This window comes from Lynx canadensis, chromosome A3 (assembly GCF_007474595.2).
Source record: "Lynx canadensis isolate LIC74 chromosome A3, mLynCan4.pri.v2, whole genome shotgun sequence".
NCBI classification, from domain to species: domain Eukaryota; kingdom Metazoa; phylum Chordata; class Mammalia; order Carnivora; family Felidae; genus Lynx; species Lynx canadensis.
Window position 1 is genome coordinate 118,131,550 of NC_044305.1, and position 12,129 is coordinate 118,143,678.

General features: G+C 47.7%; 1 protein-coding gene across 2 annotated transcripts in view; it reads left to right on the forward strand.

Moving 5' to 3' along the window:
- Nucleotides 1-12,129, forward strand: part of IFT172 (intraflagellar transport 172) — a 34,280-nt gene that overhangs the window by 14,275 nt on the left and 7,876 nt on the right. For both annotated transcript variants that reach the window (XM_030311416.1, XM_030311415.1), the window contains exons 16-33: nt 73-240; nt 3,819-3,955; nt 4,191-4,298; nt 5,678-5,762; nt 6,066-6,158; nt 6,654-6,731; nt 6,957-7,205; nt 7,385-7,463; nt 7,661-7,781; nt 7,938-8,082; nt 8,802-8,891; nt 9,484-9,581; nt 9,752-9,887; nt 9,973-10,089; nt 10,411-10,553; nt 11,364-11,457; nt 11,571-11,635; nt 11,831-12,011. In XM_030311416.1, coding sequence (XP_030167276.1) covers nt 73-240; nt 3,819-3,955; nt 4,191-4,298; nt 5,678-5,762; nt 6,066-6,158; nt 6,654-6,731; nt 6,957-7,205; nt 7,385-7,463; nt 7,661-7,781; nt 7,938-8,082; nt 8,802-8,891; nt 9,484-9,581; nt 9,752-9,887; nt 9,973-10,089; nt 10,411-10,553; nt 11,364-11,457; nt 11,571-11,635; nt 11,831-12,011 — 2,187 coding nt within the window. The remainder of the gene's footprint in view (nt 1-72; nt 241-3,818; nt 3,956-4,190; nt 4,299-5,677; nt 5,763-6,065; nt 6,159-6,653; nt 6,732-6,956; nt 7,206-7,384; nt 7,464-7,660; nt 7,782-7,937; nt 8,083-8,801; nt 8,892-9,483; nt 9,582-9,751; nt 9,888-9,972; nt 10,090-10,410; nt 10,554-11,363; nt 11,458-11,570; nt 11,636-11,830; nt 12,012-12,129) is intronic.

Below are 12,129 nucleotides of genomic sequence, written 5' to 3' on the forward strand. Positions count from 1 at the left end.
AGGGAAATGGTCAAGGTCAGAAGATACCCCATATCCCCTTCTAATTGTGCTGTCTACCTCTTTCTCCTTCAGTTACATCTATATGATATTGAAGGTTGCTCTAAGACAATGATTCTCAACTTCTGCTCGTACGTGCAGTGGGTCCCAGGAAGTGATGTGCTGGTAGCTCAGAACCGAAACAGCTTGTGTGTGTGGTACAACATTGAGGCACCCGAGAGGGTCACCATGTCCTCTATTAGGGTATGTCGACACCAGGACGCCTCAGGCATAATGTCAGACTGACTGATTAGAGCCCTGAGGAAGCTCCAAAGGTTATTTGGTTTTCTCTGGCCCACCACCCATAATCTCTGTGATGGAGTTGGCAAGTAAAGCTTAGACTCCCCCACAGCGGGCCAGGCCCCAAAACCATCCTTGTTCAGATTCCTGACATTATATGAGGTCCTTGGAGTATGGCTGTCTATTACAGCCCTGGGAATTCACCAGGTCATAATGAGGAGTTCTCTTAAGCTGGAAGAGCCCCACTAAGAGGGGCAGTTCTGGGCAGTTCCTGTGTGCTGATTCTCTGTTGTAAGCCAGGAAGAACTTCTTTTTTATCAGACTGAAGATCAGACCCTCCTTCCTATCCCACCAGCATCACACACATTCCAGTGATATCCCAACACCTGGGAGGAACCTGTGAAAACCAAAGAGGCCCCTGTGTAAGGCTAGGATGATTGGTATAGGTATGGATAGAACACTCTTTTGTTCTTTTTTCTCCTTTCTTGCCGTTTTAGACTAATTAAGTTTGGGGTTTTTTAGGTTGTTTTGTCCTTTTTTAAACACTTGTTTTTTACTGTTTTACTTTGGAGGTTATACATTTTATTCCTATAGTGGTTACCCTTAGAAGTTGGCTATATAACTAACAGTCTAAAGTTATCTAGCATCTAAACCCCCCCTGCAAACAATACAGGGCCCCTAACTTTGATTACCTCCCCTCTGCCATTATTGTCCAGTATTTTGTCATCCCCAAAGTTAGACATTACTCTTTTAACACAGCCATAATTTGTTTAGATTTGCCATCATGGCACCAGTTTCTCTGTTCACTTTTTCTTTTTGCGTTGCTGATCTTCCCTGTGGAGTTACTTTTCTTCTTCTTGAAAGACAGTGGTTTTTCTTTTGTTTCGTTTTATTTTTATTTTTTTAATGCTTATTTATTTTTGAGAGAGACAGAGCGTGAGTGGGGGAGGGGCAGAGAGAGAGGGAGACACAGAATCCAGAGCAGGCTCCAGGCTCTGAGCTGTCAGCACAGAGCCTGATGCGGGGCTCGAACTCATAAACTGGGAGATCATGACCTGAGCTGAAGTCAGATGCTTAACTGACTGAGCCACCCAGGAGCCCCTGAAAGAAAGTGTTTTTAAGATAAATGCTCAGTTTCTGAAAATTACTGAAATGTAATTATCTAAATTTTTTGTTAAGTTTATTTTGAGAGAGAGAGAGAGAATACTCTTCACCAGTGCAGAGCCTGGTGCAGGGCTCGAACTCACGAACTGCGAGATCATGACCTGAGCTGAAGTCACTTAACCGACTGAGCCACCCAGGCATCCCTGAAATTTTTTTTTTTTTTTAAATAGGCTTCACACCCAGCATGGAGCCAAAGACAGGGCTTGAACTCAGACCCTGAGATCAAGACTTGGATGCTTGATCCAAGGCAACCCTGGATCTGAAACCCAGGGTTCAGATATACTCCCTGGGCAACCACCCAGGCAACCCTATCTGAAAATGTATTTATTTGGCCTGTTCTTGAAAGATACTCGGACTTAGTACCCGATTCCCGATTGACAGTTCGTTTTTCTTAGCCTTTTGCAAATACCATCCCACTGACTGATTTCCTTTCTTCTGAGAAGTTTATTAATAGCCCTTTCTGTCTTTTCTCTCTTGTTGCTTTTAAAGTCTTTTCTTTCGTCAGTGTTCTGAAGTTTCATTACAATGTCTCACTATTTCCTTTTACTTAGCCTGCTTCATATATTTGTGTGGTATGTGGCATATCTGTGAGTACACGTATTTTCATCAAGCTTGGCAGTTTCTCAACTGTGATCTCTTCAGACGTTGCTTTTTCTCTTGCTCCGTCTAGTCTTGCCCTCAGGACTCTAATTAGGCATATGTTCAATTTCGTGTCCTGTCTTTGTGCCTCTGTAACCTCTCTTTCATTTCCCTTTCTTTTTCTCACTCCAGGCTACATTCCTGATTATTTCTTAAGATAAATCTTTCAGGGGCGCCTGAATGGCTCAGTCGGTTAAGCATCCAACTCTTGATTTCAGCTAAAGTCATGATCTCACAGTTTTGTGGGTTTGAGTCCCACGTTGGGTTCTGTGCTGACAGCTTGGGATTCTCCCTCTCTCTTTGCACCTCCCCTGCTCACTCTCTCTCTCCCCCAAATAAATAAACTTAAAAAAAAAAGTTCAGTAATTCACTTTCATCCTTGTCTAATTTACTATTTAAACCACCCATTGAGTTTTTTTACTTCAAATATTAAGTTTTTCGTAAGGTTTTATTTGGTTCTTTCTCCAGGCTGCCTGGCCATTTTTTTTTTAGTATATACGCTACCAAAGTGAGCCCAACATGGCCATTTTTGATAATCTCTTATTTATTGCTTAACTTATCATTTCATTTTTTAGGTCTTTAAACGTTTTACACTTATTTTATATTCCGTAACTTTTTCCCGTAACTATCTTTTTTCAAGTTTTTAAATTTTTATTTATTTTGAGAGAGAGCGAGCATGCATACACACGAGTTGGGGAGGGGCAGAGAGAGAGAGGGACAGAGAGAATCCCAAGCAAGCTCCATGCTGTCAGTGCAGAGCCTGATTCAAGGCTTGAACCCACAAACCACAAGATCATGACCTGAGCCGAAGTTGGATGCTTAACTGACTGAGCCACCCAGGCACCCGATCATGACTATTATTTTTTATGTCAGAAATCCTTGGAGGTCCAAAACTGCTGTAGTTACTATTTCCTCCTTTATAGTGGCTAACTTGTATTTTGGTACTTTTTTTTATTGAGCTCATGTTATGTTGAATATAAACTTTTAGAATCTTAAGGGCCTAAAATGGATTTGTTTTCCTGCAGAGATGATTTGTTTGCTTCTGCAAGAATCAGGCATATTAATAACTTTTGTTCCCTTTATTGAAGAGAGGCTCCCAGTATTCATGAGGGAGTCTCAGATTCAGCCTCCCTATCCTGCTGGAGGACCCATGATTTATTCTCTCCATAAGTGTGTGCCTTCAGGGCAGCTGTACCCTTTTACTTGCTCAGCTTCTGTTTTTTCCTGCTCAGGTTTTAGCACACTGATCTCTTTCTTTATTTCTTTTCTTTCCTTCTTTTCTTTCTGTTCTTCCCTTTGCTCCTTCCCTTCCCTCTGTTTTCTCCCCTGTTCCCTTCCTTCTTTCCCTCCTTCCTTCCAGTAGGAGATGGGGTAGGAAGCATGCCTAGTGATTTCTTCAGATGAACTCAGCAACTAATGCATTATAAAGTATGTCCCAGGTTGAAGTTGTATTTTAACAAGAGGATTCAAGCTAGAAGCAGAAGGGGATGCGCATTTTGTCAGTTTACCTCCAGGCATTAGTGCTGGCACAGCTATGAGTGTACTTTAACCCAAGGATATTACCATAGATCAGGAATTTTTACCTGCTTTCAAGAAACTAAATGTTAGGCAAACAAGGGCCACTGTAATTCCCTCGACGTGTGAGCAGGAGGGTTGGGTTAGGGTGGGTCTGTTCTGCAGTGGAGGCGGTGGAAACACCAACCTGGAATTGGGTGGGGGGGAACGTTGAAATTTTACAGGGTGAGGTCATAGGCCTGGAGCGAGGCGGGGGGAAGACCGAGGTGATGGTGACTGAAGGTGTGACTACAGTCGCCTACACACTGGATGAGGGCCTTATCGAGTTTGGAACAGCCATTGATGACGGCAACTACACCCGGTGAGGGTCTGGGCTGATAACCTGCCAGGTGGTGGGAGAATCTGGTTCTGAGGCAGGAGGACTTGGAATGGGTGGTAAAACTGGCCACATCTAAAAAGAACCTGGTGGGAGGAGATTAGACAGAAAGGGCAAACAATTGCCTGACCCTCCCTATCCCTTTCCCCCTGCCCCCTCACCGGCCTTCTTCTGTGTCTTGCTGACCGTGGACTGTTGCTTTGCTTCCTTCTCTCTTCAGAGCAACAGCCTTCTTGGAGACTCTGGAAATGACCCCAGAAACAGAGGCAATGTGGAAAACCTTGAGCAAACTGGCACTAGAGGCAAGGCAGCTCCACATTGCTGAGAGGTGAGGTAGACCAGAACTGAGGTGCTGGGCAGCTAGGAAGGATGGCCAGTGGGCATTTTGCCTGTGGGCCGCTCCTCCAAGCGCCAAGACACCACTTCCATCCCGTGCCAACAGTGTCATCCTAGAACCCTTGCATGTAGTTACTCCAAACATTCTTCTGTCCTGGGTTCTAAGAGTATGTCTTTTACTGCTTTTGCTTCCCCTTCTTGTAACTAGGTGCCCTTTCAGAGTTTTAACACCCATATCCTCCAATCCATGCATCACTGTGTATTTACAAATATGGATTAGGAGTGTAGTTAGTAGGACAGACTTGGGTCTCCAGACTTCGAGTTGTCTTGTCTCCAGTTACCAGCTTGTATAACCTGCAGTTCAGTTATCCTTTCCAAGCCTTGGTTTCTCAATTTCCTGTATGTAAAATCGGGGTAATAATAGAATTTACCTCACTGAGTGGTAAAGAAAACCATGGTGGCAGTGAAGAAAGTAAGAGAATCTGTGCAAAGTGCACAGTAAACGTCTGTTGCTGCCATTTTGTGTGGGAGTCCTGTATCCCTTCTTTCCCAGCTAGGCTGCCAGCTAGTCCCAGGGGCTCTGACCCAGCATCTTCAGAACATACCCTGGATCTCTTACTGTCCAGCTCTACTGTCTCCACCCTAGAACAGACCACACCTCTCCTACCTGCGGTGTTGCAGACGCCTCTTGATTAGTCTCACTGATACTGTTCTTACACCCCTACCATCCGTTCATCATCCCGTGAGAGCTCAGGTGACTTTTTAAACCACAAATTAGATTATGTCTTTTTTTTTTTTTTTTTTTTTTTTTTTTTTTTTTTTTTGCTCAGAACCTTCCAGTTGTACTTAGTATAAGACCCATACTCCTTGCCATGTCCTAAGGCCCAACAGTATATGGCTTCTGCTTCCTTCTTATACCAGGTACCTATTTCCTCATTAGTCTCCAGCCGCCCGTTGAGCACACCAAACTCACTCCGGCCATCGCACCTTTACACTCACTGTTCCCTCTGCCTGGAATAGTTTTTCCCCATCTCACCGTGACTGACTTTTTCTTATAGTAGGTCTCAGCTCAAATGTCGGCTCCCCAGGCCTTCTCCGACTACCACCTTAACTGTCTATATGTGATATCACACTACTTTATTTTCCTTTTCATTCTTTGAAATACCTTTGTTTGTTTGCTAATTATTTGTTTCCACTAGAAACTAAATTCCCTGAGAGTAAGGCCCTCATCTATCTTACCCTCTTGTGTCTCAAGTGGCAAAAATAGTGTCTGGCACATAATCAGTGTTCAGTATATATCTGCTGAGCCAGTGAATTCATGATGATTCTATACTAATACTGCTTATTACCATTATTGCTTCCATACTACAGGTGCTTTTCTGCTTTGGGCCATGTAGCAAAAGCTCGATTCCTGCACAAGACCAATGAGATTGCAGATCAAGTGTCTCGGGAATATGCAAGTATTATCCTCCTGAATCATTCAGTCTCTCAAGCTGAGATTTCTCTTTGTGCTCAGCACCCTGATCCCTAGCTTTCCAGCCATGGCTCTTTTCCTCTGTTCTGGCCGGCCATCCCACCTCCACCCTCGAGTCGGACCACTCTGGAATTGCTTGCCAGACCTCTTCCACTAAGCCCCATGAAGTTTTTCAGCTTCTAAATCTTTCAGCTTCCTCATCTCTCTAGCCTTCCTGTCTAGGCTCACGCAGACAGAATGGCTCCTGCAGCAGCAGAATAACCAGAACCTTCTTCCTCCCCATAGGGTGGAGAAGGAACAGACTTCTACCAGGTCCGAGCACGCCTAGCCATGCTGGAAAAGAACTACAAGCTGGCTGAAATGATCTTCTTGGAACAGGTGATGGGGAGAAGGGGGACCAGATTGAAGAGGGGACCAGGGTCGGGGGGAAGCAAAACAAACTGAGGGAAGAGCACTGGGGGAGAGCACTTAGACAGGTTTGTACAGTTAAATGCTTACTTACCCCTCTGCATTAGTCCTTACAGTTACGTTTTTCTTTCATCGACTGTCTGCCATCTCCCCCTATACTCCAGAGCCTGTCCTGGCAATTCTAGCGCACAGAGGTAGATCCAGGTTTGTGGGGCCTGAAGCTTACACAATTTGAGGAGCCCTCTTTAAGAAAAAATACCTTGGAATGGGGGCTCTGCAACTAAGGTGCCCTGAGGCGTAAGCGTCTCTTAATTTCATAATAAACCCACCTCCGCTTGTGCATAAGTAGAGGATGAAGCTTTTAATCCACATGGGCTGGCATCTTAGCGAGGCTAAGGAGAGCCTGTGATTTCTGATCCTCATGTCTTCCTGGTGCCCCTCTTTGCTCTGCCCGGGTTCCCCTAGAATGCCGTTGAGGAGGCCATGGACATGTACCAGGAGCTACATCGTTGGGATGAGTGTATCGCAGTGGCTCAGGCCAAGGTACTACCAGCTCTGTGTTCTCCACAGTGCCCACAACTCAGTTCCACCAATATCAGAAACCTCTCGTCAAGGAGGCTATAGCAACTGGAACAAGGTTGGGGCTGGAAGTTAGGACATTGGTGACCAGGAGGATTTCCGTTGTCACAGTGGGATTGTAGAAGCATGGGAGGCAGCAGGGCAGGAAGGAGGGATGTGACTCCTCTTGCCTCTCTGTTGCATGTCCAGGGGCACCCAGCCCTGGAGAAGCTGCGCCGGGGTTACTACCAGTGGCTGATGGACACTCAGCAAGAGGAGCGAGCAGGTGAACTACAGGAGAGCCAAGGGGATGGACTAGCAGCCATCAGCCTCTACCTCGAAGCTGGGCTCCCTGCCAAAGCTGCTCGACTGGTGCTGACCCGGGAGGAACTGTTAGCCAACACGGAGCTGGTAGAACATATCACTGCAGCCCTTATCAAGGGGGAACTGTATGAAAGGGTATGGCTGGCTTCCCATTCCTGTCCCTTATCTCCAGGGCCCAGTGCCCCCTCCTACCCACGGAGTCCTGGAGTACATAGCCCTCTGTGACTGGTTGCAGATTCTCCTCCTTTGGGGGCTGATACTTGATTCTTTGGGTGGTAGGGCTATCATTGTAGTAATGTGGTATGTGTTACTAGGCAGGTGATCTCTTTGAGAAGATTCGAAATCCACAGCGGGCCCTGGAGTGCTACTGTAAAGGCAATGCATTCATGAAAGGTACTACCACCACCAATCCAGTCTTCAGTGTTACTTGCTCAGACAGTCCCCTGGCACCTATTTTGTGCATCTGTTCAGGTTGACCGGCTCAGTTCTCCATTCCTCCACTTCACCTGTTTTCCACACCCCATTTTCCTGTCTTTCTTTTCCTGAGTCCCATCCCCAGAAGTCTTAACCGAGCACACTGTCTCTGGCAGCGGTGGAGCTGGCTCGGTTGGCATTCCCAGTGGAAGTGGTGCGACTGGAAGAGGCATGGGGGGATCACTTGGTGCAGCAGAAGCAGCTTGATGCAGCCATTAATCACTACATTGAAGCCAGGTAAAGGGGTGCAAGGTGATGGGGCAAGTAAGGGCACCCAGGCCTAGAAGAAGAGAGATCACACAGTGTAGGTTGGAGTATGCTTGAGGTGTCTCCCTACCTCCATCTGTCTTCCTCTTTTCTCATACATACGTGTGCCTTTCCCAACTATGCCAGGTGCTCCATTAAAGCAATTGAGGCTGCCCTGGGTGCCCGCCAGTGGAAGAAGGCAATTTATATATTAGATCTACAGGACCAGAACACTGCGTCCAAATACTATCCCCGTGTGGCCCAGCACTATGCATCTCTGCAGGAGTATGAGGTGAGGAAGAGTCCCTTCCTTCAGCCTGAGGCAACGCAGTACAGGATTAACAAAGAGAGAACCCAGAACAGGAAGTGGGGGCTACCTCATCATGTCCTTCTTCCTGGGTCCCAGCCGCATCAGCCACCTGAGTGGGAAGAAAGCAGTTTACTGCCCTTCCTTCATTCCATCATGACACAGACTCCTCTCCTAAATATATAAAGCTAGTGTCCAGCTCTCTTCCTATGCTAGCATGAGTGATTCTTCATGGTAACTCCATCATAGTTACGGTGTAGAATTGCCTTACATTGCAGAAGTGGGAGACCCTTTTATTTATTTTTTTTTTATGTTTATTCATTTATTTTGAGAGACAGAGAGCAGGGGAGGGGCAGAAAGAGAAGAGAGAGAATTCCAAGCAGGCTCCGTGCTGGGAGCACAGAGCCGGATGCGGGGCTCATCTCACGAACCATGAGATCATGACCGGAGCTGAAATCAAGAGTTGGATGCTTAACCGACAGCCCTTTTAAGCTCCCATCTTCCCCATTCTGGTTTGGGCTAGTCTTGTTTTTTTTCAAAACAGTAGAAGGTGTGAGACCCCCATTGTCATCTTCTCTGTTATTATACAATAGTAGTATCCCCAGCTCTCCTCCATCCCAGCTGAGGCTTGTTCTTTCCTTCCCTCGCAGGCTGCTTTAACTCTGTTGCTCTTGGCCTTTTGTGTCTACCTCTCTCAACCACAGATTGCCGAGGAGCTCTACATCAAAGGAGACCGGACAAAAGATGCAATCGACATGTACACTCAGGCTGGCCGCTGGGAGCAAGCCCACAAGGTAGAGGGAGGGGTAGCATTCATCAGAGAATCCCACCTCTCAGCGTCTGTTGCCACTTTCTTTGGTCTCTGATCTCCTCCTCCTTCACTGGGTTCCCTGAAAGCTGAGAAAGAGTACCAGAATGAAGTCAGGAGAACCTTGATCCCTAGCCACAGGCAAAGGCAAGGATGAAGAGGCCCTTGTTCCCAAACCTGTAATTCTGAAGCGGGCATGACAGGCTCAGGAGCTGGGGCATCTGAAACACCACTCCCCAAGCCCTGGTCACACATACGACTTTGTTTCGCATCTGTTTCCTGAACCCGGTGGATACAGTGGGAATATGGGAATGGGGATGGATGCCCCCAGCACAGGGCATCTCTGACCCTTCTGCCTGAGCAGAATGTAGTTCTTACTTTGCTCCTTATGGACTTGGAGTTCCCTGGAATGACTAGGAAAGCAACAGTAACCAAACTCCTGTGGTTGTTGGGAAAGTTCAGAGTTCCTGAGAAGACTCGTTGCCCCAGAGTCCGGCTTCCCGGGCTGCTCTGCATATCCCTCTGCTTCCCTTGGAAACTGGCACCAGAGGCTACTCTGGCTCTGTGTGTCTGCACAGCTGGCGATGAAGTGCATGAGACCAGAAGATGTGTCAGTGCTGTACATCACCCAGGCTCAGGAGATGGAGAAGCAGGGCAAGTACCGTGAGGCCGAAAGGTGAGCTGCGGCCCCAGAGCGGGTGTGGGAGGAGGCTTCAGGGCTGCAGGGAGGAAGGTGTCTGAGGATAAGTGCCCTCTGCCTAGAAGGCAGTGACAGGGTCTCTTAGGAATGACTCTGGCGGCAGGAATCTGGGTCTAGGAGGCCCCAGGTGTATCTCCCATCCCCAGGCTCTACGTGACAGTGGAAGAGCCTGATCTTGCCATCACCATGTTCAAAAAGCACAAGTTGTATGATGATATGATCCGCCTGGTAGGGAAGCACCACCCAGATCTCCTCAGTGACACACACCTCCACCTGGGCAAGGTGAGCCCTTCTCTTGTCTCTGCCCATATCTCCCCCAAACAGGCTCCATGGCCCCCTCTCTCCATCCTGACCTACCTTTCCCCAGGAGCTGGAGGCTGAAGGCCGACTGCAGGAGGCTGAGTATCACTACCTCGAGGCTCAGGAGTGGAAGGCAACAGTGAACATGTACCGCTCCAATGGGCTTTGGGAGGAGGCCTACCGGGTAAGGAGTCCAGTTCACACTGGACATATGGCCACCCCTCTTTCCCACTCTCAGGTAACTAACTCTGAACTAGTAGTGGGTATCTTTGAAAAATGTCCACACCTATCGGCAAAATTTCACATGTAATATGAAGGGTTTGTAGACTACCTAAAACTCATCCTTGGACCCTAAGCAGGTTAATAGACCCTGAAACTTAGGCCTCTCCCTGCTGTTCTAGTAGAAATACTTGATCCTTGTCAAAGCTGAAGTCAGGTCAGAGGTGAGAAGGGAGCAGCCATGTGTCCCTGCATGGGAGGATTGCCAAGTGGCTTTGCTTCACAGGTGGCCAAGGCTCATGGAGGCACTAATGCCCACAAACACGTGGCCTATCTGTGGGCAAAGAGCCTGGGAGGAGAGTCTGCAGTTAGACTGCTTAATAAGCTGGGACTCCTGGAAGCTGCTATTGACCACGCTGCTGACAACTGGTGAGGCACTAAGTCTTCTCTCCACTGGCCCCATTCCAGTCAGATCCTCTGTATAGACAAGAAAAGTTGTTGTATAACTGAGAAGCATTTCTAAAAACTGAGGCAAGAGCGAAGAGATCCTTGGTAGAACTTGATGGAGAGGCAAGAATGAATTAGTAGTTCTGCTCCTATTTCTTGGGGGCTCAGATGAGCGTTTAACTGTTCTAAACATGGGGCTCAGTCTCACAACCCCGAGATCAAGAGTCTCTCACTCTACTGTCTGAGCCAGCCAGGTGCCCCAGAGAGAACAGCTTTTAAAGCTAAAGTGCAGTAAGCCAGTAACTTACTTGAGGAATGGAAGTATGATTCTATTAAATGCAAAACGTTTTTCTTAAGCAAATGTTACGGAAGACCAGTAATAATCCTGTATCAAATCAGATTGCTGAGGGTCGTCTTACTCATTCTTGAGAGACTGTTTTTCTGCTAATGAAGTTGTGGCTTGGGAGGAGGTGGTGGGAGAACAAGGAGCCCTTGCTACCCTGGCAGCTGTTGTGCTGTGAAGCTCACTCCTGTCCCCTGCCTCGTGCCGGTCCCGTGCTCCTAACATCAGCTGGTCTCGGGACACACAGGCTTTTCCAAGTGTCTCCTGATCCACGTCTTCTTTTACATTTCTCTGTGCTTCTCTACCACTTCATATGGATTACCTTTCTTCATTTGTCCTTTTTCCTCCCCCCATCCTTGCCCTTTCTGTTTTCTTTTGCCCTGTTTGTCTTTTTCTCTTATAAAATGAAGTACTGAGTAGGTAGACCTTATTTGCACCTTCCATTTCAGCTCCTTTGAATTTGCTTTTGAACTCTCTCGGCTGGCCCTCAAGCACAAAACCCCTGAGATTCATCTCCGATATGCTATGTACCTGGAGGATGAGGTATGGATGTGATCCCTCTCCATTGCTTTTGACCCTGACCTCCTCCCCTCTCGTGGCTGCCTGTGATGGCAATCTGCTTCTCATCATGTACAGCTGCCCTTCTGTCCCTACAGGGTAAATTTGAAGAGGCTGAAGCTGAATTCATCAGGGCTGGTAAACCCAAGGAAGCAGTTCTCATGTGAGTTACCCCATAAATTCTTTAATCCTGACCTCCCAGGCGCAGTCCCAGGACCTTGCATGGTCCCCTTCACCTTCCTCTGAACCGCGTACCGATAAATCTTCTATCCTCCCCTCAGTGACATGGCTGTTTGCCTCCCACTGTTGAGGCCTCAGTCCTACACTTAGCCTCTCCTGTGTCCTCATCTGGGAGCAGGTTTGTCCATAACCAGGATTGGGAGGCAGCTCAGCGTGTGGCCGAGGCCCACGATCCAGACAGCGTCGCCGAGGTGCTCGTGGGGCAGGCCCGGGGGGCCTTGGAGGAGAAGGACTTTCAGAAAGCAGAAGGGCTGCTGCTTCGGGCCCAGAGACCGGGCCTGGCCCTCAATTTTTATAAGGTGGGGCACTGGATTCAGAACCATGAGGGAAGGGGAGAGGGTATGAGAACCCAGAGAGTACTACACCGACCCCTGCTACTAGGAGAGATCCAGGAAGTTAGCACTGGGGAGGAAGAAG